This window comes from Ursus americanus, chromosome 33 (assembly GCF_024610735.1).
Source record: "Ursus americanus isolate L20-20 chromosome 33, mUrsAme1.1.p, whole genome shotgun sequence".
Lineage (NCBI taxonomy): Eukaryota > Metazoa > Chordata > Mammalia > Carnivora > Ursidae > Ursus > Ursus americanus.
Genome location: NC_142159.1, coordinates 23,578,135 through 23,599,424, shown reverse-complemented (window position 1 = coordinate 23,599,424; position 21,290 = coordinate 23,578,135). Strand labels below are relative to the sequence as shown.

Below are 21,290 nucleotides of genomic sequence, written 5' to 3'. Positions count from 1 at the left end.
ACAGATACATATATACGTATACATATATACACACACACGTATATACATGTATGCACACATACACACAATGGACTAGTACTCAGTCATAAAAAGAATGGTATCTTGCCATTTGCAACAACATGGATGGAACTAGAGAGTATTATGTTAAGCAAAGTAAGTGGGTCAGAGAAACAAATACCATATAATTTCACTCATATGTTGAATTTAGGAAACAAAACAGATGAGCAAAGTAAAAAAAAAAAAAAAGGCAAACCTAGAACCAGACTCATGTTTTCCAACTATGGAAAACAAACGGATGGTTATCAGAGGAGAGGTGGGTGGGGGGATGGGTGAAATAGGTGATGGGGATGAAGGAGGGCACTTGTGATGAGCGCCACATGATGTATGGAAGTGTTGAATCACTACATTGTACACCTGAAACTAATATTACACTGTATATTAAGTAATGGGAATTTATGTATTTTTTTACTAACTGGAATTTAAATAAAAACTTGAAAAACAACAAAAAAACCCCTCCAAACCTCATGAATCATTATGTTGTACATCTAAAACGAATAGGATGTCATATGTCAATTATATCTCAATTTAAAAAAATGTATTCTTGAGCAGATAAAGATGGTTTCTTTTCAGTGACTCCAAAGCCTTTCTTGTATACGTGCAGACACGTCAACATTTTCTAGGTCTCCCAATCATTTATACTTTTAAATTTTACCATCACTCTGGAACACGTTTTAAAAAAAAGCCAAAGCAGGAACTCTCTAAAAGGCGAAAGTCGAATAAAATGAAGTTGTACTTGTCTTAGTTTTCTTCCAAATGGGCTTTCTCTGCGGAGGTGGAAAAGTGTCCAAGGGTTTTTCAGAATATGAGCGGTCAATCCGTTAGAGAACGTTGGCCTCAGAAAGAAGACGTCTTCCCTCTTTACTTGGTCTGCATCGTGGAGTGGCTAAAACGCAAGCGCCTGGGAACAACTGAGGAGCTGGGGGGTCGCAGCGCAGGCCGGCATCCCCTTCTCGTCCAGCTTCCCGCCCCGCAAGGCTCTCCCGGGAGCCTACCTGGACCGGCCTGCCGCGCCCGCCACCCCCCGGGCCGTCGCCATGGCACCGCGCCGCCCCGCCCCCCGCGCGCCGCCCTCCCGCCCGCAGCCCGCACGCCCCTCCCCCTCCCGGCGCTGCTGCGGGGGAGGGGGTGGGGCGGGGGCGGGAGGAGACGCAGGCGAGAGGAAATCGGCGGCGCGACGCCCGCGGCCCATTGGCTGCCTCGTCCTGGGGCCAGGAGCCCCGCCTCTCTGGCGGGGTCACGTGATCCCTTTCAAAGATGGCCGCCCTGTTGTTTTGATGAATAATACTTGGTGGGGCGAGGGGGTAAGAGTAGGGGTGGAGGGGTAGGAGGATTTACTCTTCCATCCAGAGCATCGCGAGTCCCGTCCTCCCCCTCCCCCCTGCCCGGGCTCCAGCGTGGAGGCGGGGCGTGGCCGGCCTGCTTTGGGAGGGGAGGGGCTTCCCTCTTCAGTGCTGGGCTCTGCCTCGGAGGCTCTGGGGTCGCCTTACCTCGGGGCATCCACTCTGCAGTCGAACAGTTCCCGCCTGGGGCAAAGGGTAGGAAGAAGAGCAGGATCTGCTGGAGGAAGCGCACCTGCCGCGCCACCACCACGAAGACACAGCAGGCTCAGGGCACGAGACGAGCTGGTCTGGGTAACCTGGGAAGCAGAGGGCAATAGTGGCGCCTTAAGATAACCCTGCAGAGCAGCGGCAGTGGCGGCCAAAGGAGGCTGCTCGGGGCACAAGCAGCTGTAGGAGTCTCTGGGGCGATTGGAGTGACCGACGCCAAGGCGGTTCAGTGCCTCTCGTGTTCTTATTTTTTAACCTCTGACTATGCAATTCTGAAACCTCCCCCATTCGGGGGACCAGACAGCCCGGTAGACACCTTCCACTCTCCTCCCGCCCTGGTCTCAAGAACAGAAGGATCTCTCCCTAACGCCTTTCACCATTAAGAGGAAAGCGATGGAGGAGCTGAGCGCAGATGAGGTGAGAAGATTGGGGGACACCTTGGGAGATTAGTTGGCAACTCTTTGGCGCTTTGGACAGGGATGGTATTGCGCCAGTGGTGCCTGGCCTTTGGGTTTGGGGAAGGAATGGAGATGACATTTTCCAAGAATAAAATGAGTCCCTGAGAGGGTCTCCAGTTGTATTCTCCTGTATTACCTTGCCTTCTTTCTTCGTTCTGAACTCCATTTGCTTCTTTCCGAGTCTTCTAAGGTCTGAAGAAGAGGAGAGCATATTGAGGCGTTCATTCTTTTCCTCAGGGTGTTTAAGCAAGAAGGGCTAGATTTACATCAAGTTAAGTGTGTGTGTGTGTGTGTGTGTGTGTACGCGCGCCTTACTGCAGAGATTTAAAAAATAATTTTGGTTGGAATTAGAATGTATGGGTGTATATTTTTAAAGGCAGTATTTGAAATCCCCAATATGTGTGGCTATTGCATCGTATAAGTTGATTAAACATACGTTTGTGTTTGGGGGTGGCCTACAGACAGATTCTCTGATATTTAACAAAATATATATCTTCTCAAAAGCCTAGTGAATTCCAGTTAAATTCTTTAATGTAACAAGTACTAACGTCCCCTGACATACTTCTCTTTCATTCAGCCTTTTTCAAGTTTTTGGCCCTTTCAAACTTGTCTTTTGCTGTAGGAAACACTGAACAGGAAGCAAATGGTAGCAAATGACTTTGTAAACTCCCCCTATTATCATTTCTGAAAGGGGTTTTACAGATCTCTTTCTTGATGTCTTAAAGATTATTTAGTAAGGTTGTCAGAAAAACAGTGGCAGTTAGGGTACAAGGAATTTTCTGTGTTTATACTTACTTTTCCCTTCATTTTTACAAACGAGGAGCTTCCCTTTCAGTACCCTTGCTGGCCTCCCTCTCTTCAATCTACCTCGTGTTTCTTTCACCAGTTCATGTAATTTTCCCTACAGTACTATGAAAGTACTCATCCACCAGGTTGGCTAAACTATAAAACTTACATGCTTCAGTTTTAGCTAGAGTAGTCAATATATTTACTTAGGGACTAAAATTCTCCAGGGATGGGGCTTGCAAGTGGTGAGCTCAGATGTCAGGTGGGAAAGGAAACAAATAATTTTGTGGGTTGTGATGCTTGGCTGTCTGGAGTGTCAGGATTGCTCATTCTGTATTACTGACTTTGTTTTCTCAAATACATCAGGAATGTAATCTAACTAAAATTAGAAGAATATTGAACGGTTTCCTTCATTCCGGTAGGAACTCTCAAGAGATCCCCTTAAAGGCACTTTGTCTTAGGTCATTTTTAAAAATCTGCCCTCCCTTTCTTTAATAGTAATTCTAATGGGTAAATTAAGGCAAAGAGTTTATGTTTTTTAGTAGTCCTTTGCTTCCAGAAATTCTTTTTTTTTTCTTAACGTTCTCTGAGTTGCTGCTGGTTTAGAGGTTTTTACATACTTGAGATTTCACCAAGAAATTGTCAAGTAAATAAAGCATAGAGACCAGTTAAAGATCCGGCATAATCTACACTGTGGCACTTCACTTTAAGCAGTCTTTGAGGAAGTTGTAACTTTTTCGTGACTGTATAGGAACAAATGTAATCGTTGTGGAGGAGATCGGAAAAACATTTTTCAAGGTCAACTGAATATTGAAATAAATGTGAACAATTAAATTCACTAATATTAGATCACCATAAAATTACGTTCGACAATTAGGTGGCCTGAACGAAGACGAACAGTTCAATAACTGGTAATGCACTCTCAGCGGAACCTAGATCAAATTAAGGTGGGTTTTTTTGTTTTTTTTTTTTAATCCATTTCCTTAATTCTGGGATTAAGTGAGCAGTTCTCAACAAAGACATTTCCAGAGCTTTTGCCTTTTTATTGTTACTCGCTTAGAGGAAACTGTGTCACAGGTATGGTGGGTGGTATTCATTTGGCTAGAAAATAAGACATTTTTCTTGCTGAAAATTCAGACATACATCTCAGGGCGAAAACAGGTAAGACAGTGATCTTTCCACTTAAATTAGGCAATTAGGTAAGGCAGAGTTTTATATTCGAACAAAATCAAAAATGTCTGAGAATACAGTCCCTGCAAAATAGAGGTTGGTATAACCAGACTGGTAGCTTTAGAAGAATTTACGTTATGGGTTTCTCTCATAGATCACCCGAAATTCTTACACTTGTCTTCTCTTGTGTACAGTAGTTCTTTAAGTTCCTTGTCGTTTGTTATTTATGTGGCACATTACAGTGAGTTCATTGCTCTGTGGAGCAGACCCATGACTCAGTTCATTCTCTTCAGGAACCTACATTCCAAGGCTCCATTAGGTACATTACATTCAGTCTGTAGCCTACTCGTGTGTTGTTCTTCCTGGACCAAAATGTTGCTATGAGTAGGGCAGGACAGGTATTTTAAAACTGTGGTGATGAAACTGCATTGAAATGATTTGCTTGCTTTTTTTTTTTTTTTTTTTGGCTAATTCTTCTTTGTGACCTAGTTCATCTTCAAGATGGCTGGCTGGGATAGTTAGGGTGTGGTCAAGGTTTTGGAAGAGTGGTAAGTCTTCCTTCGCAAATGCAGAATAGGTGACCTTGCCCTTTTTAGCAGTGTTCTTTAAGTGGAAAGGGACCGACATCTGTGAACAGCTTTAGAAACCGGCTCGGTGCCAGGCACTTTGCGACCGTTGTCTCATTAAATACAACAGTGAGATCAGGAAGGTCCTTCAGTTTTCCTTGTTTTATAGATGAGGCAAGCGAGATTTAGGTTAACGGACTTGTCCGTGGTGATCTGGCTTAGAAGTGGCAGAGTTGGAATTCAAACCCAAGGTGCCTAATCTGAAAACTCTTTTTACTACATTTTATTGCTTAACAACTGACAGTAAATTCACTGCAGCTTCCATACACATATCCTACTAACGTGCTTGATCTATGTAGTTTTCCTGTAGGAGTGTTGTTTTTCATGAACGTGTTCATGATGGGATCGACTTTCTAGTCTTTTTGGTACTAACCCTTCCTTCATCAGGCCCCTCCAAAATTGTTCACTCCACAAACATTTTTTTTTAAAGATGCTGTGTATCCCCAGCAATGTGTTAGGTAGCTTAGGAGAAAGACAGTCCTTTTTCTTAAAGAAACTGTAATTTAACGGTGGGGGGGGGCGGTAGGGGTACAGACAGAGATAGGTAGCAAGTCCGGCAGTTACAATACAGGGTACTAAGCGTTGTTGCGGAGGGATGCACGAGACATTAAGAAAAACAAGAAGGGACCCCCGGTGGGGCAGTGCCGTGGTGAGGACTTTCAAGAAAAAGTGATACTGAATGCTGAGCAGTAGTTGCCAGGCGACAGACAGGCTCTTGGAAGTGGCCGTGAGTCTGGGGAGCCCAGGAAAAAGCCAGAATGAGGGCCCGGAGGCAGGATTTTGCTAGGGAAGTGGCTGCAGGTAGGCCGGCACCAGATCTTGGAGGGTCTCAGAAGTACTTAGGAGTTTGAACTTTGTCACTAAGACTGTAGGAAGCCTTTGAGGCATGTGAAGGGGTTAGAAAGATGACTGGCAAGGTGTGGAAGTGGGTTGGGAGAAGGCGGCTGCGGGCCGGGAGACAGACTAGGAGGCTCGTGTTGCTCTCCAGCGGCGGCGCAGTGGAGGACGGCATTGCAGTGGGGGTGGAGGAGGGCAGACCAGAACTATTGAGGATCTAAGTTAGCGCACTTCTAGTGATCAGATTGATGTGAAGAAGGCGGGGCTGGGAGACGAGAGAAAAAGATGATTCCTTGGTTTCTAGCTTGAAAGAAGGATGGATTGAGGGAGGATGAGGAATTCCAGACAAGGAACAAGCAGATGTTTGGACCATTAAAAGATGAGCCAGGGTAGAGACACCCCTCCCCCGTCCCGGCCTTCCACTCTGACCTCTCCCTCTTTGACATTTTCTTTCTTTGTGACAGGCCTCAGGACCTAAGCTCACTTTTTTCCCAGTAGGTAATTGCTGCCACTCACTTTATAACTAAGATTCTTCCTCAAGCCTTGTAGGAAAGTGGGATGTAGCCTCCCATTTTCCTTCTCCACCCTTTTTGTTCATCTTAGCCAAGAGACAGAGAATGATTATGATATCAGCTCACATTTATTGAGTGCTTAATATGTGCTAAGCATATAACTTGCTCAGCAAGTTTGGTAATATCACCCGGTTTTATAGATAAGAAAGTTGAGGCTGATAGAAATTAACTAACTTGGGGCGCCTGGGTGGCACAGCGGTTAAGCATCTGCCTTCGGCTCAGGGCGTGATCCTGGCGTTCTGGGATCGAGCCCCACATCAGGCTCCTCCGCTATGAGCCTGCTTCTTCCTCTCCCGCTCCCCCTGCTTGTGTTCCCTCTCTCGGGGGCTGTCTCTCTCTCTGTCGAATAAATAAATAAAATCTTAAAAAAAAAAATTAACTAACTTGCTAAAAGACAGATGGCTAGGAACTGGCAGAACCTGGATTCTAATCCAGAGTTTGATTCCAGAGTTCTTTTTATTTTTATTTTTTAAGATTTTATTTATTCATTTGAGAGAGAGCACAAGTGGGGTGGGGTGGAGGGGCAGAAGAGGGAGAGGGAGAAGCAGACTCTTCACTGAGCAGGAAGCCCGATCGCAGGCTTGATCCCAGGACCCCAAGATCATGACCTAAGCCGAAGGCAGACGCTTAACCAGCTGAGCCACTCAGGCGCCCCTGATTCCAGAGTTGTTGTTGTTGTTATTGTTGTTTTAAAGATTTTATTTATTTATTTATTTGAGAGAAAGCAAGAACAGGAGGGACCACAGAGGGAGAGGGAGGAGCAGACTCCCTGCTGAGCAGAAAGCCCAGTGTGGGGCTCAGTCTCAGGATCCTGAGATCATGACCTGAGTGAAGGCAGTTGCTTAACCGACTGAGCCACCCAGACGCTCCTGATTCCAGAGTTTTTAAGCCCTTTGCTAAACTACTTGAAAACAGAATTCATCCAAGCAAGATTGTGATGTTTATAGCATTTTAACTGCCCCCTTTGAGATGGGAAGTGGAAGCCTCAGTTATTTTTAAGAGTGGATTCATCAAATAGCCCCCTATTCTTGTAAGGGAAGAAGACAGAAAGACTTGTGATGGGAGGCCTGGGTCTTCGGGCCTTGGCTTGGTGCAGAGTGCATTTGCTCGCAAGGTGCTCGCAGTGCGTCTAGGTGGACGTGCCTTCCCAGAAGCAGCTCATTGAACTGTGTTTACTGTTTACACGCTGCTTGTCAGACACCACAGGAGCCTGCTTGCATGGAGTTTCATTCCAGTGGGAGGAAACCTGATAAACAAACATGTACCCTTAATGTCACGTGGTGATAAGACTACCAGGAAAAACCAAATCAGCAAGAGGGGTGGAGAGTCCTGGGGACGCTGGGTGTGTACCGTTTCAGGAGGTGACTTTTTTTTTTTAGATTTTATTTATATGTTAGAGAGAGAGAGAGGGAGCATGAGTGGGGGGTGGGAGGCGAGAGGGAGAGAGAGAATCCCAAGCCGACTCCACCCTGAGCGTGGAACCCAGCACGGGGGCTCCATCCTAGAATGAGATCATGACCTGAGCCGAAATCACGAGTCGGACGCTTAACTGGCGAGCCACCCAGGTGCCCCAGGAGGTGGCTTTTGAATAGAAATTTTGAGGCTAACAGGGAGCCATCTGGGGGGAAAAGTGTTCCCAGGTACAAGGAGCGGCAGGAAACGCATCCTGGGTCTCTGCTCCAGGAGCAGCAAGGAGGCACAGGGTGGTCGGAGCCTGCTGAGCGAGGCCACGGGAGAAGTCAGTCGTGCTTTCAGCAAAAATTTGAGTTCTTATAACTGGAGTTCAGTCAATTGTGAGACGTCCTTCCCCACCCCTTTTTAACATCTATTACATTGGGATGCTTGTTAGAATGGTATCATCGCTATTGGCCAGGTGGCAGGTCTGACACACTTGTCATTTCCTGTTATGCGCACACCTGGTTATACCTGTTTCTATTATTGCCCCTTCAGTCGAGTGTCATGGGTGTTAAATTTAGTTGCCATTTTAAGTGCCTTCCCCAAAATCACACTTTGATCAGCAGTAATTAAAAGCAAATGTTACTTTGTATGCAGAGAGGAATGGCAACAGCAGTGGGGTCTCGGTTTGATACTAGGAAAGAAAATGTTTGTTGTTGGGGGAATGACTGCAATTCCATATATTATTGCAAAGCACCAACGAGGTGCTTTAGGGAGCTTTAGAAAGGCGGCAGTCCGTACGCTGACGAAGCTGTGCCACGTTTTGAACTTGAACATGCAGTTAGAAGGATTGCCTTTCATACCTAGGCAGAGCAGCTAAGGGTCGCAGACACTCCACGTTCCTCAGAGAGAAATCCCAAACAACGGGAGGCTGGTGTAACTGTTTACAACTCTGTCCTGGTCTGTTGTTAAGGCATTTTGCTGTGATTTAATGGGCAGTACTTTTTCCTTGGCGGTGCAAAAAATAGTAGTGCATCTTCTAATCACTGATGTCTTAAATTTGGTGAAATATAATATATGTCCAGTCTTGTTCTAGACCATGAGGATATTCCCGTGAGAGTACAGGCAGAAGCCCTGCCTTCGTGGTCTTAAATTCTGATTTATTTATTTATTTATTTATTTATTTATTTATTTACTTTATTTATTTAACTTTTTAAAATTAATCCGTATGTCCAGTGTGGGACTTGAACTCACAACCCCAAGATCAAGAGTCTTATGCTCCGCTGACCGGGCTAGCCAGGCACCCCATTCTGATTTATGTTTTAAAAGAATTATATGCTGTGAAGTGCATAGACGAAAGGGGAAAGGGTGAAAGCAGAAAGGAGGCTGTCACAGGAGTCTCAGGACAGGGTTAGTGTGAAGAAGTAACAAAGGGTCAGATAGTGGTGGGTCAGATAGTGGCCGGTCAGATAGGGGCGGGAGCCCCTAGCACCGGGTGATTGGGTGGACATGGCATGTGAGAGAGTGGAGTGGAGAATAGCTGTGTGAGTTGGGGTATCACTGGGTGGACCTTTGTAACAGAGACGGGCAGTTGCACCTGCTGACGCCAGATCAAGCTTCTTTCTCTCTAAATAGGAGGCTGGGGCCACTGAGGCAGCTCTGTGCTCATTAGGGGCCCAGGTGCCTTCTGTCTCATTGTACCAACTTGCCTAACATATGGCTTCCATCTTTTTGGTCTATACATGTCTGCATTCTAGCAGGAGGGAAGAGAGGGGAAGGAGAAATCCTATTCCTTCTCTTGAATGGCACAACTCGGAAGCTGTGTGCTCTCTTCTGCTCACCTCCCATTGGCTAATGAAAAATACAGGCAGAACCTAGGGCACATGGCCGCAGCTCCTTGCTGAGAAGCTGAGAAGTACGGGCTCTCTGGGTAGCCATATGTTCACCTAAAAGTTCTCTTATGTTAGAAAGGGAGGACAGTCTAGGCCTTTCTTTCTAGATCCTTCTTCCCAAATCTAGAACACACTGTGCACTTTTCAAAGGAGACAGCCCTCAGTCAGCTTCAGAGCCCAGAATCTCTGGCTGATTGGTATATAGTCTAGGAACCTTTAGATTGAAATACAAGATGTTTACTAGTGCCCCCCAACACCCCCCCCCCCACCATGTGCTGTGATTGAGTAGGATAGGATAATGGAAATAGAACTCCAGTTCAGGAAAGGGAAGAATGGGGAGTACAGACCCCTCGCTGGTCCGTAGCCATTATTAGCTCCTGCCAGGCCATGTTGGGGGGTCTTCCTGCCTTGGCAGTCGTAGGAGTTCCTGTCTGCTCATTTCGAGGCCCTTGGTCTGCTCTCTTGGAGGAGCTCCCTTGTCTCTTGCCCTCTGTGGTGGTTTTTCATATCTGTTTTCCTCTGGGGATATGTCATTGGAGAATATCTCCTTCTGGGGGGATGAACACTTTCTCCAGCTTCTTTCGGGCTGGATATTGAAGGAGTTGGCTTTATCAACCCTGTTTAGCCCCTGCATTATCAGATTCTGAGTAGACTTAGACTGTAGGCTGTGGACATGCCTTAGGCAGACCTATATTCCCTTTTATCTCTGCGTGCAAATCGGCAGGTTGTAGCTTGAATCTGTCTCATTCTCTTGTGGGACTTCATGCTTAAAAAGGGGCAAGAAGCCAGTAAGCACCCAAATTCGGAATTGTTCGACCAGTTCCCCTAGAATTACAGGCCACGTTGGCATGGAGGCAATTTTTGAATGTCACAGGTTTTACCAAATATTTTGTTGTGGCCTAACAAGGGTTACCAGCCTTCTGTCCTGCAGTATCTATGCCCATGCTGACCCCCAAGCCATTGTCACATAATTATAGTCTGTTTGGGTTGATTACTTCCAGATTCCAAATTCTGTGCGTTAGTTAAGATATTGGTTCGGCTGCTGGAGCCTAGAGATCCAAAATAATAATGGCTTAAACAAGGTAGAAGCTTATTTTTCTTTCAGGTAAAAATCTGAGTAGGTGGTTGAGAGCCGGTTTAGTAATTTCACGATTCCTAGGGAGCCAGACTCATTTTGTTTTGTGCTCTATCATCCTCGGTGTGAGGCATCTTAGCTTGTAGTCCAATATGGCGGCTCCAGCACCTACTCTCACATCTGCGTTCCAGTACTTAGGGACTAATGGGGAGAAGAGGGCATGTTCCTATCCCTTGAAGACATGATCAGAAAATGTCACACACCATTTCTGACACCTTGGCCAGAACTTAGTCACATGGCCACAACCAAATGGTGGCTGAATAAATAAGGAGGAGGCAACTAGCAATCTCTACCACAGTCATATCAAGAGTTTTAGCCTACACAGCTTGAAAAGTGGAGTTGTCGTATACTGAAATGAGAAAAATTGAAAGAAGATCGGAGAAAGAAACCAAGCTATGTTTCGATCATCTTATGATTGTACTGCTTAGCAGTTAGCCACATGGAGATGTTAAGTAGTTTGTTGATACATGTTGGGTTTGCAGCTCAAGAAGGAGGTTGGGGTTGGGATACCAATCAGGGTTGTTTAGAATCATGAGAATGGGGGCGTCTGGTGACACAGTCAGTTCAGATTCCGACTCTTTGTACCGGCTCAGGTCACGATCTCAGGGTTGTGAGACTGAGCCCCGCGCTGGGCTCTGCGCTCAGCACAGTCTGCTGGAGCTTCTCCCTCTGCCCCTTCTGCTTGTGCTCTCTCTATCTCAAATATATAAATACATCTTAAAAAGAAATAAAATCATGAGAATGGACGGAGTACGTAGGGAGTGAGTGTAAATAGAGAAGAGAGGAGGTGAGAGGACTGAGCCTTGAGCCGCTGCAGCAGTTAGGGGTGGGGAGGAGATAAAGAGGACCCAGAAAAGGACTGATAAGGGACGGCCACTGAGGAAGGAGGAAGGTCAGGAGATCATGGAGAAGGAAGTGTTTCATGCCAGAGGGGAGTGTTCAACTCTGTTTAATGTCAGTAAAATGAGTTAGAGGAGGACTAGGCCTTGGCCATAGGGTTTGGCAACCGGGAGATTGTTGGTGACTTTGACAAGGCCGGTTTCACTGCTGACCAGAATTGGTTCAAGAGAGAATGGGAGGAAGGAATAGGTAGCTCAGGAGTGAGGCGTAAGCTCCAGGGATAGGCCGACGAGCCCCCTGAAAATGGCAGAAACATGGGTTTGAGAAGTGGGGAGAAAATACTTGGTGAGGATCTCTTTTAAAATTTAACTTTTACCATTCTCTATTATAATCATCAATGCCTTTCTTCATTCAGTAAATATTTATTCAGTGTTTGCTCCTTTCTTGCCCTGAAGTAGAAAGTAAAAGCGTAGAAGTGGATTTTGTATATTGTTTCCAGCAGGATGCCTTGGGCCTGCAGAGTTGCACATACAAATTTTGAGTTATGACCAGAGGAACACTAGATCATATTATAGTTTTTAAAACCTTTAATAAAGGGGCGCCTGGGTGGCACAGCGGTTAAGCGTCTGCCTTCGGCTCAGGGCGTGATCCCGGCGTTACGGGATCGAGCCCCACATCAGGCTCCTCTGCTATGAGCCTGCTTCTTCCTCTCCCACTCCCCCTGCTTGTGTTTCCTCTCTGTCTGGCTGTCTCTATCTCTGTCGAATAAATAAATAAAATATTAAAAAAAAAACAACCTTTAATAAAAAAAACAGTGGTAAATATGTAGATGGTAAATATTAATTCTGTTTGTTTACTTTCAGCAAGTGTAGGGGGGGTATTTAGTCTCTGCTAGGTACTGAGGGATACACATGTAGAGGTGGGATCTTGAGTATGAATAAGACCTGGTCTTTTCCTTCCGCGAACTCATACTCCAGTGGGGAGACAAGAACACAGGCAGCTAGAGTTCAGGTGCCACCCTAGAAATTTAAGTGAAGGGAGTGCCGTCGAGGGAGCACTTCATGCTGACTGTTTCCTCTAGGAGGATCGAGTTCGTCCTTAAAGATGGTCAGGAGTTTTGACATTGAGAAAAATCTGTGCTGAGGATAAACGTTTCAGTTATTTCGTACTCTGGGCAAACTCTATTAACATTCGTTCTTTTGAAATTGATTGTAGAAATTATGAGAACCACTGAGGAAAAACTGGAGATGGTGAAAAAATCTGATAGGGATTTGTATTTGCCGATCTGAAAGGTTTTATGATGGATCAGGCCCAGCCAGATATGTCACCCCAAACTCTCTAAACCACTAAGAGCCGGCGGAAGCAGAAGGAGGAGCTGCTGGGGGAGAAGTAGGGAAAACAGAAAAGGTGTTTCATTAAAATTACTTCTCCTATCCTGATGCCCGTCGCACTGCATTGGAATCGTCTGTGTGTGTGATGTACCAACTCGTGCAACCCAAGGTCCTGACTATCCTCATTCACTGTTTCTTACCAGCTCTTAGCACAGGGCTTGGCGCAAAGTGGCCAACACAATCAATATGTATTGAGGGGCTCCTGGGTGGCTCAGTTGGTTAGCGTCTGACTTCAGCTCAGGTCAGGATCTCAGGGTCCTGGGATCCAAGCCCTGCACTGGGCTCCCCGCTCGGCAGAGACTGTTCTTCCTCTCCCTCTCCCTCTCCCTCTGCCCCTCCCCCTGCTCATGCTCTCTGTCTTTCTCTCAAATAAAATCTTTAAAAAGAAAATATTTGTGGGTCTCCTGGGGTGGCTCAGTTGATTAAGCATCTGCCTTCAGCTCAGGTCATGATCCCAGGGTCCTGGGATCGAGCCCCACATCGGACTCCCTGCTCAGAGGGGAGTCGGCTTTTCTCTCTCCCTCTGACCCTCCCTACTGCTTATCTTCATGCTCTGTCTCTCTCTCTCTCAAATAAATAAAATCTTAAAAAAAAAAAAAAAAAGAATATTTGTTGAATGAGTGAATTGAATACCAGGTGTCTTTTTGTGAGTCCCAATTCTTGTGTTGTAGGGTTTTTGTTTTTTTTTAAGATTTATTTATTTATTTTGAGAGAGGGAGAGGGAGAGGGAGAAAGAATCCCAAGCAGAGCAGGGAGCTCGGCATGGGGCTCGATCTGACAACCCTGAGATCATGACCTGAGCCAAAACCAAGAGTTGGATGCTTAACCGGCTGAGCGACCCAGGCATCGTAATTTGTTTTTTGCTGTTAGTACATTAAGTTGCATTAGTTAGGTAAAGGTAGGCACGTGAAAGAAACCTGATTGTCAGAATTGTAATTCAGAGTCACATAAGTTGAGTTTTAAGTGCATCAGCCATTTGGAGGACTCTGAGCAAAGGACCTTCTGAGCCTCGGTTTCTTCCACTTGTAAAACTGGGGATATGAACACCGATCTCATGACATTGTTCTTCAGGTTAATTGCAGTGGTATGGAAATTGTCTAGCGCAGTGCCCTGGCAGAGAAGATTCCTGGGACATATTAGTTCTCTTTTCTGGAGTAAGATTGAATTGTAAAAAATTCGAAATTTACTGGCTGCCCATACAATACTAAAAACACTCCTCGCATGCACAGCGCACCTCGGAGACGTTGCAGGTTTTATTCCAGACCACTGCAATAAAGCAGATATCAGAATAAAGCGAGTCAGACACATTTTTTGGTTTCCCAGTGCAAATAAAAGTTATGATTATACTACACTGTAGTCCGTTAAGTGTGCAACAGCATTGAAAGTATGTATATTTTTTAAAAAGTATGTATATTTATATGCATATAAATAAAGCATAAAAATGTACGTACCTTAATTTAAAGACACTTTATTGCTCAAACATGCAAACCATCATTTGACCTTTCAGTGAGTCATAATCCCTGATCACAGACCCGTAACAAATATGATAATAATGAAAAAGTTTGAAATACTGCGGGAATTACCAAAATGTGACACAGAGACATGAAGTGAGCAAATGCTGTTGGAAAAATGGCTCCAGTAGACTTGCTCGATGCATGGTTGCCCCAAACGCTCCATCTGAGAAACGTAGTCTCTGCGAAGTGCAGTAAAGCAGGGTGCGATAAAACGAGGCATGCCTGTAATAAAGCCGGGAGTGTAAACGGCCATATCTTAACTGGTTACAGTAGCAAACAGGCCCCGGCTTGTGTGAAAGGTTGGGTTGGAATTTTCTCCCTCTATCCCTGAAACTTCCTGAAGTCTCTTCTCACCCAGTATTAAGCCGTACGGTTATCGCTTGTCAGACTTCCTCCTGCCCGTCTTTTTCTAAAATCGGGAGTGATCTGGTGGCCTGAAGGTACTAGGGGGTGAAAGTGGAGCCAGGAGGTTTGAAAGAGGGGGAGTCAAGTGCAGACAGGACCTGAGGAGTCCCAGACGCAACGTCACACATCAGACCCAAAGTGACCCAGTCTACCCAAACTAGAGGACTGCCTGCCAGTCCTGCCGTGCTGGGAAGGGAGGGGAAATCTCTGACTGGGGGGTGTTGTGTTAACTGCTCACCGGCTGCTCTGTATCTTTGGCATCTTGTCCAAGATGCTTCTTTGAAGACAATAGTCAGACTGGGAAGAGAGGTATCTTTTGGGTCCTAGTATTAAGTGATGGACCTTGACTTAATTAGCTTTCTAATTAAACACTGTGAAATGTATTTAGTGCACACTGTTCCTGTGTTCCCTGTCAGTGTTTGGTATAAATGTGAGATGTGTACTCGTGTCGCAATTTAATTAGTTCAATTTTCTGACAAGGCGAAGTAGTACTTAACTTTTAGGGGCCTGTTGGGGAGCTGAGCGGCTAGGACTTCCAAGCAGAGCGTAGTGAGCACCTGTCACCTGCCAGGCGTTCTTCTAGAATCCTATCAGGTCAGGGTCTTTTGTTAGACCTGTGTCTATACTTGTCACCACAGCTGGTGTTACGGGCATGTGACCTGCAGTCAGACGGTTTAAGGCACGTGTGGTTCAGTGCTCTGCTGTTGCTGTCTTGTAATTCCTAATGAATTTTGAGCAAGAGGCCCTGCGTTTTCATTTGGTGCCAGGCCCCGCCAGTTCTGTAGCAGGTCTTGCTTTGTCACTGACTTTCTCTGGGTAGGTGGATAGATGTCTGGGAAGAATTTGACCAGATCCAAGATTATAGAAAACCATATGAAGACTCACCAAAGAGAGATGTTCATGTTCTTATGGAGAAAATGTTAGTATGTGTCTGACTGTAATGCCATGTCATTAACAGAGTTTCTTGAAATTTTTACCAATTTTCTACTTACACGTGATATGGAATCTTTGGATAACTTATTTAACTTCATCCAGTGGATTCACTTTTTTTAAAATTAGGGTTTTTGACATAGAGGCAACTTCCGTATTATCTTTTTTCATGTTGTACATCTTATCTCTCCAATCTCAATAGAACTTCTTTTGTATTTTACCCAGTACAGTATGTATCTTAGTCATGCTTTTACAGTATAAACACTTCCTTCTTTTTGTGAAATGTGAATTGTTGAAATATGAATTGTTGTATTTAAAGCTATAACTCATGTGGGGCACCTGGCTGGCTCAGTCGAAAGAGTGTGGACCTCCTGGTCTCAGGGTCGTGAGTTCAAGCCCCACATTGGGTGTGGAGCCTACTTAAAAAGGAAAAAAAAAAAAAAAAAAAAAACTGCAACTCATGTTGGTTTTAACATTTTAAAAATTTTAAATTAAAAAAATGCCCTCCAAAGGCTGGTTTTTTAAAGTATTAGTGTTACTCTGTAAATATTTATTTGTTCTGGCCAATCAGGTATTATGACTGCCCAAAAATAATCATGTACAGGTGACAAGAGTAATAAAGTACATTTAATATTAGAGCTGGAAGATTCTGGATGTCCTGGGGGGAAAACTCACTTCTGAGAAAGAAATGAAAATTGACGGAAAATTTTAAAATATCTAGCAACCTTTATAATGTACTCGGTAGAACTTTCTGTGTATGATTTGATTTACTCATAAAATTGTCATGTTTAGGGTATTGAAAGATATGAACAACCAGAAAAAAGCAGACAATAAATTTTTTTTGAGGCGAGATGAAGGGAAAAAATGCTAGGAGTTAAAACCAAAAACAAAACCAGAAACTTCAGCCACTTTTTCCGTATTGTATGTAGATCTACCAGAGGGATTTACACATCGATTTCGGCAGTAATTATTTTGTGGGCCAATTAAAAAAAATTATAGCCCTGTTGCGCTTTGAACACCAGTTACGTAAAGTAGATGTTTCGATTGTCGTTTTTGCTGTTTTGCCTTAGGTTGCTAATGTGTGACCGCCCGTATACGTTTGTGTTTGATGACTATTAATTAATGAATGAACGTTTTACTTTTACATTGTTAATCTTTTACTTACGATGGGTACAGACCAGATATCGTTTCTGTGGAGTTTCATCGAAAGAAGTGCCACATTTTTTTCCCCTGCAGGACAGTTTGGGGCAGATGAGGTGGTCATCTACGAGGGCTCTATCTGGTTTGTTCATTCATTTTTACTTTATTCAGACCACCTCACACTCCAAAAAGTTTGGTGACTGATGGCCTAGGGAAATGTGAATAAAGCAGTGTTTTTGCCTCGAGATGTTATGATTAGAATGGCTTGTGAGTGGGAGGACTTTAGTGAATGCCAAGTGGAAGAAATGCTTGTGGACGTGTCCCTGTTGGACACCTCTTCATCCTTTCTTGATGTTATTGCCTATAGTAAGCACATTCACCCATCCTGGAATGAGATGGTTATGTGAAAATGAGGCCATTTCTGATTTTATTTATTTATGTAAAAAATGTTTAAAAACAATTTTTTTTTAAAGACTTTATTATTAGAAAGAGGGAGGGGCGCTTGGGTAGCGCAGTTGTTAGGCGTCTGCCTTCGGCTCAGGGCGTGATCCCGGCGTTCTGGGATCAAGCCCCACATCAGGCTCCTCCGCTGGGAGCCTGCTTCTTCCTCTCCCACTCCCCCTGCTTGTGTTCCCTCTCTCGCTGGCTGTCTCTCTGTCACATAAATAAATAAAATCTTTAAAAAAAAAAAAAAAGAAAGAGGGAGTATGTGCAGTTGCAGAGGAGAGGGGCAGAGGGAGAGGGAGAAGGAGAAGCAGACTCCCCACTGAGCACGGGGGCCCTGTGTAGGCCTCCATCCCAGGACCCCGGGATCATGACCTGAGCCAAAGACAGATGCTTAACTGACTAAGCCACCCAGGTGCCCCTAAAATAATTTTTTTTAAGTAGGCTCTACACCCAGCGTAGGGCTTGAACTCATGACCCTGAGATCAGGCGTTGCATGCTCCAGTGACTGAGCCAGCCAGGCGCCCCACCATTTCTGATTTTTGGAAGGGCCTGTTGGCATTGGTGGACTGATGATGCATACCCTGCAGGAGGAAGTTAACATTAACAGTTCACATTAGGAAGGAAACCTGCGTTCACACCAAGAACTTGATGGGCACGCAGTGCCCAGAGGAGTGTTTTCTCTCCCTGAAAGAGCGCACTCTGCACTGTTGCCTGGACCTGCTGGAATATTAGCTTTGAGTATTCAGACTGAGTGGGAAGGTAGAGCTTCGGTAGTGATCAGGGGGAAGGTGTGAGCCCTCCTGCAGAAGAATGTACACTTGGGTCTCAGCAGTAATTATTTCGTGAGTCAATTTAAGACACTTTCCTTATACCTGGGTTTAAAAAATTCTTTAAAAGTGTTTGATGCTGTCAGTTTCACTTGGTCCCTTTCAAGTGACCAGAATCCATTTTATGGAACGCTGTCTGAAGTAGCCGCTGCTTGGTCTCGTCCTCTTGCCTGTTTAACCAGCTGGGATCAAAGATGAGAATGGGACCCACATCATCTCTTTCTATCACTTGGGATATTTTTGGTGAGGATATAAAATTGTAGTTGCAAGAATCATTTTTTCAAAAACCAGACGTAATTAAAGAGCATTTCCGGATGCTTCTCTGCTGTACGCTGTTGGTGGACTTAGGCTCCTGGTCCTGGTAGTTTCTCCTGCTGCCAGTGTCACAGTCAGTTAACAGATCTGATGCTAATTTTTAGTATCTGTGCTACATAGTCTTAGTATTTGGGTGAGACAGAACCCTGAGCCCAAAGAAGACAGTGTCTGGGCCTAAAAGAAAGATGGAGAAGAGCAAAAGGATGGAGAAAGTTACGTAAAAAAGTAATAACTGTTCATTGGTGTCAGGTAGACACTTGTCATTTGTTCAACAAATACTCACTGTGGGCTCTCTGCATCAGGCATTGTTACAGTTAGTGGGGAGCTGGCAGGGAATACAGTACATCAAGTGTTTGCCCTCTTGGAGCTTACATTGTGCTTGGGGGAGACAGACTGAAGACTGGTAAAAATTCATGTAGTATGTTACATTACCTTTATCTCTGATGGCTCTTGGTAGATAAGTGATATTTATGTCATCACCTTCTTCTAAATGGGGAAACCGAGGCTCAGAGAGGTAACAGCTAGAAAGGGATATAGCTGGGATTGTGACCAGAGCTGGCCCCACGATGGCGTGTAAAAGACTTTGTGAAAATGGGGCCACACAGCAGCAATTCACTCATCCACTTCTTGGTCCCTTGTCTCACTTTCAAGTGGAATGCTTTTTATTTTTTATTTTTTTAAAAGATTTTATTTATTTATGTGGCAGGGGCAGCCAGCAGAGAGGGAACACAAGCAGGGGAGTGGGAGAGGAAGAAGCAGGCTCATAGCGGAGGAGCCCGATGTGGGGCTCGATCCCGGAACGCCGGGATCACGCCCTGAGCCGAAGGCAGACGCTTAACGACTGCGCTACCCAGGCGCCCCATATTTTTATTATTTTTTTAAGATTTTATTTATTTGACGCAGAGAGAGAGTACAAGCAGGGGGAGCGGCAGGGAGAGGGAAAAGCAGGCTCCCCACCGAGCAGGGAGCCCATTGTGGGGCTCGATCCCAGAACCCTGGGATCATGACCTGAGCCGAAGGCAGATGCTTAACCGTCTGAGCCACCCAGGCGCCCTGAAGTGGAATGCTTTTTAAAAAGATGGCTCTAATGGCAAATGTTGATGAAGAGTCTAGAATAAGTCTTTATTCTTACAAACTATTTATTCTAATTTGAACTAACAATATTAATATTTTCAGCTTTACAGGTGACTCAAGAAAGTGCCTTTGGTAATTAGGCGGGTCGTGCCTTCAATTCTCAGCCCTTGCCAGCTGGCAGAGTGTGGTTAGGCCTCCTTAATATTTTCCGTGTTACTATCAGGCAGAAAGTATTGGTGTGAATCATTGTTGCAGGTTATAAAACTGCTTGTAATGAAAAAAATATACTCATTGGGTTACATTGGAGAATTGTAAGGGCCACGGCCTTTTTTTCTCTCTAAGAAAATACAGTTCACAGTCTGTTTCTGATGACAGTAGAACCATTTCTTTGGTTCTGTTGCAGCCAAGGCAGCAGAAGTTCAAAAGATGACAAGTTTGAAAGTTATGTAGTGTGCTAGTAATTGCTAGAACTTGGCCTTCGTAAGAATTTTGTACTTTATTTTTGAGAGATTTATTCAACTAGAATAGGTCTTGTGGAGGAAATAAGGTAACTTGCCTTGTCTCCTTTCCTTTCTTAGGGAAGGGAAGCATGGCCACCGACTGAGGGTATGGGGCTAGAGAGAGGTGCTGGAGTATGGGGAGGACTGTCAGATGGATGTAGGATCATCTTGAAATGGTCACATCCAAACCAGGACTCTTCTGAGAGGGAGAATTTGACAGGAGCCCCCAGAGTCCCCCTGACACTTGGGGGCTGGTGGGAAGCATTTGGGTAAAAGCCCTAGTTGCTTTATAAAGGTTTTGACTTGGGGATCAGTCCTGGACATGGTCATAATATCCTTTGGAGAAGAAATCAGGCTCTTCGTAACTTCGAGGCAGCGTTGTTTGAGCTGGGTGAGTAATCTGGGAAGGGAGGCAGATGATTGGAAAGCCAAAGTTGCAGAGGTGACAGTGCTCCTGTGTTCTTCTCTTTCCACTGTGCCCTGGTGTATCCCATGGCAATTCTCAGCTGACTGGGGGGCTTGGTCCTTCCATGTGTCAGCGTGGGCAGGAGGGTTGGGGCTGTCAGATTCACGTGTGTCAACACTTAGGTGCACAGTTACGGGCTAATGACCAGTAGCCCGTTCTCCTCTTCCGATGTCGCCCTTTCACGCCAGCAGAGGCAGGATTAGAGTGCTGTGCAGGCTACAATTAGAGGTACTTCAGGTTCATTGTATTAAGAGGCAAAAATAGAAAGGAAAATAGGAAACAAGGTAAAAACAAAATCTTTGTTCAGAATCTCACCTTCCAAGGATACTATTTTTTTTTTCTAGGTTAGGATTTATTTTTTTCCAAGCTAAATCTTCTAATGTCTCTTTTTTCTTAGTATCACAGTTTTAGAACTTGAAAAGACTTTAGAAATCTTTGTAGCCTACTTTCTTCATTCTAATTGATTTTTTTCTGATTATGAATTCAGTAGCATAGATTCACTGAATTCGGTATGATTCTTTATAAGAAGATTTCCAAATCAGGAGTTAAGGGAAGAGCAAGAATTACCTGTAATCCTGTTATCCAGCGGTAATCATCGTTAATTTTTTGGCCTATTATTTTTTGGCTTTCCATTATTTTCTCTGTGTGTTGTTAAAAAACAAAAGTCCAGAGGAGTAAGTTTAAAGATCAGGTTGGTTTTATTCAGTGAATCATGAATCGGGCAGCACCCCATCTAGCAAATGGAAAGGAGTTCCCAAGAGCCAAACAAAATTGCAGACTTTTATGGGCAAAGGGGGTGTAGGAACAAGGAAAGAGTAGAGCACCTCATCTTTCCATGGGGCCAGAAAGGGTCTGTCAGGCAGATCACCTCACTAGTGCTGTCAGGAAATTCCAGATTTACTGGTTTAAGATTACGTTCCTGGGAAAAGTTGAAAGTGCTGTTAGGTGAGATATTAAGTCTTG

The 21,290-nt window shown here is 44.7% G+C and overlaps 1 protein-coding gene across 3 annotated transcripts in view; it reads left to right on the top strand.

Annotated features, from left to right (window-relative positions):
* The first annotated feature begins 1,303 nt into the window (after nt 1–1,303).
* The window catches only part of UBE4B (ubiquitination factor E4B), a 119,325-nt gene continuing 99,338 nt past the window's right edge, over nt 1,304–21,290 (top strand). For 2 of the 3 annotated variants that reach the window (XM_087858306.1, XM_045776882.2), the window contains exon 1: nt 1,304–2,024. In XM_087858306.1, coding sequence (XP_087714432.1) covers nt 2,001–2,024 — 24 coding nt within the window. In that variant the 5' untranslated portion in view covers nt 1,304–2,000. The remainder of the gene's footprint in view (nt 2,025–21,290) is intronic. The other variant, XM_045776884.2, reaches the window with a different exon arrangement.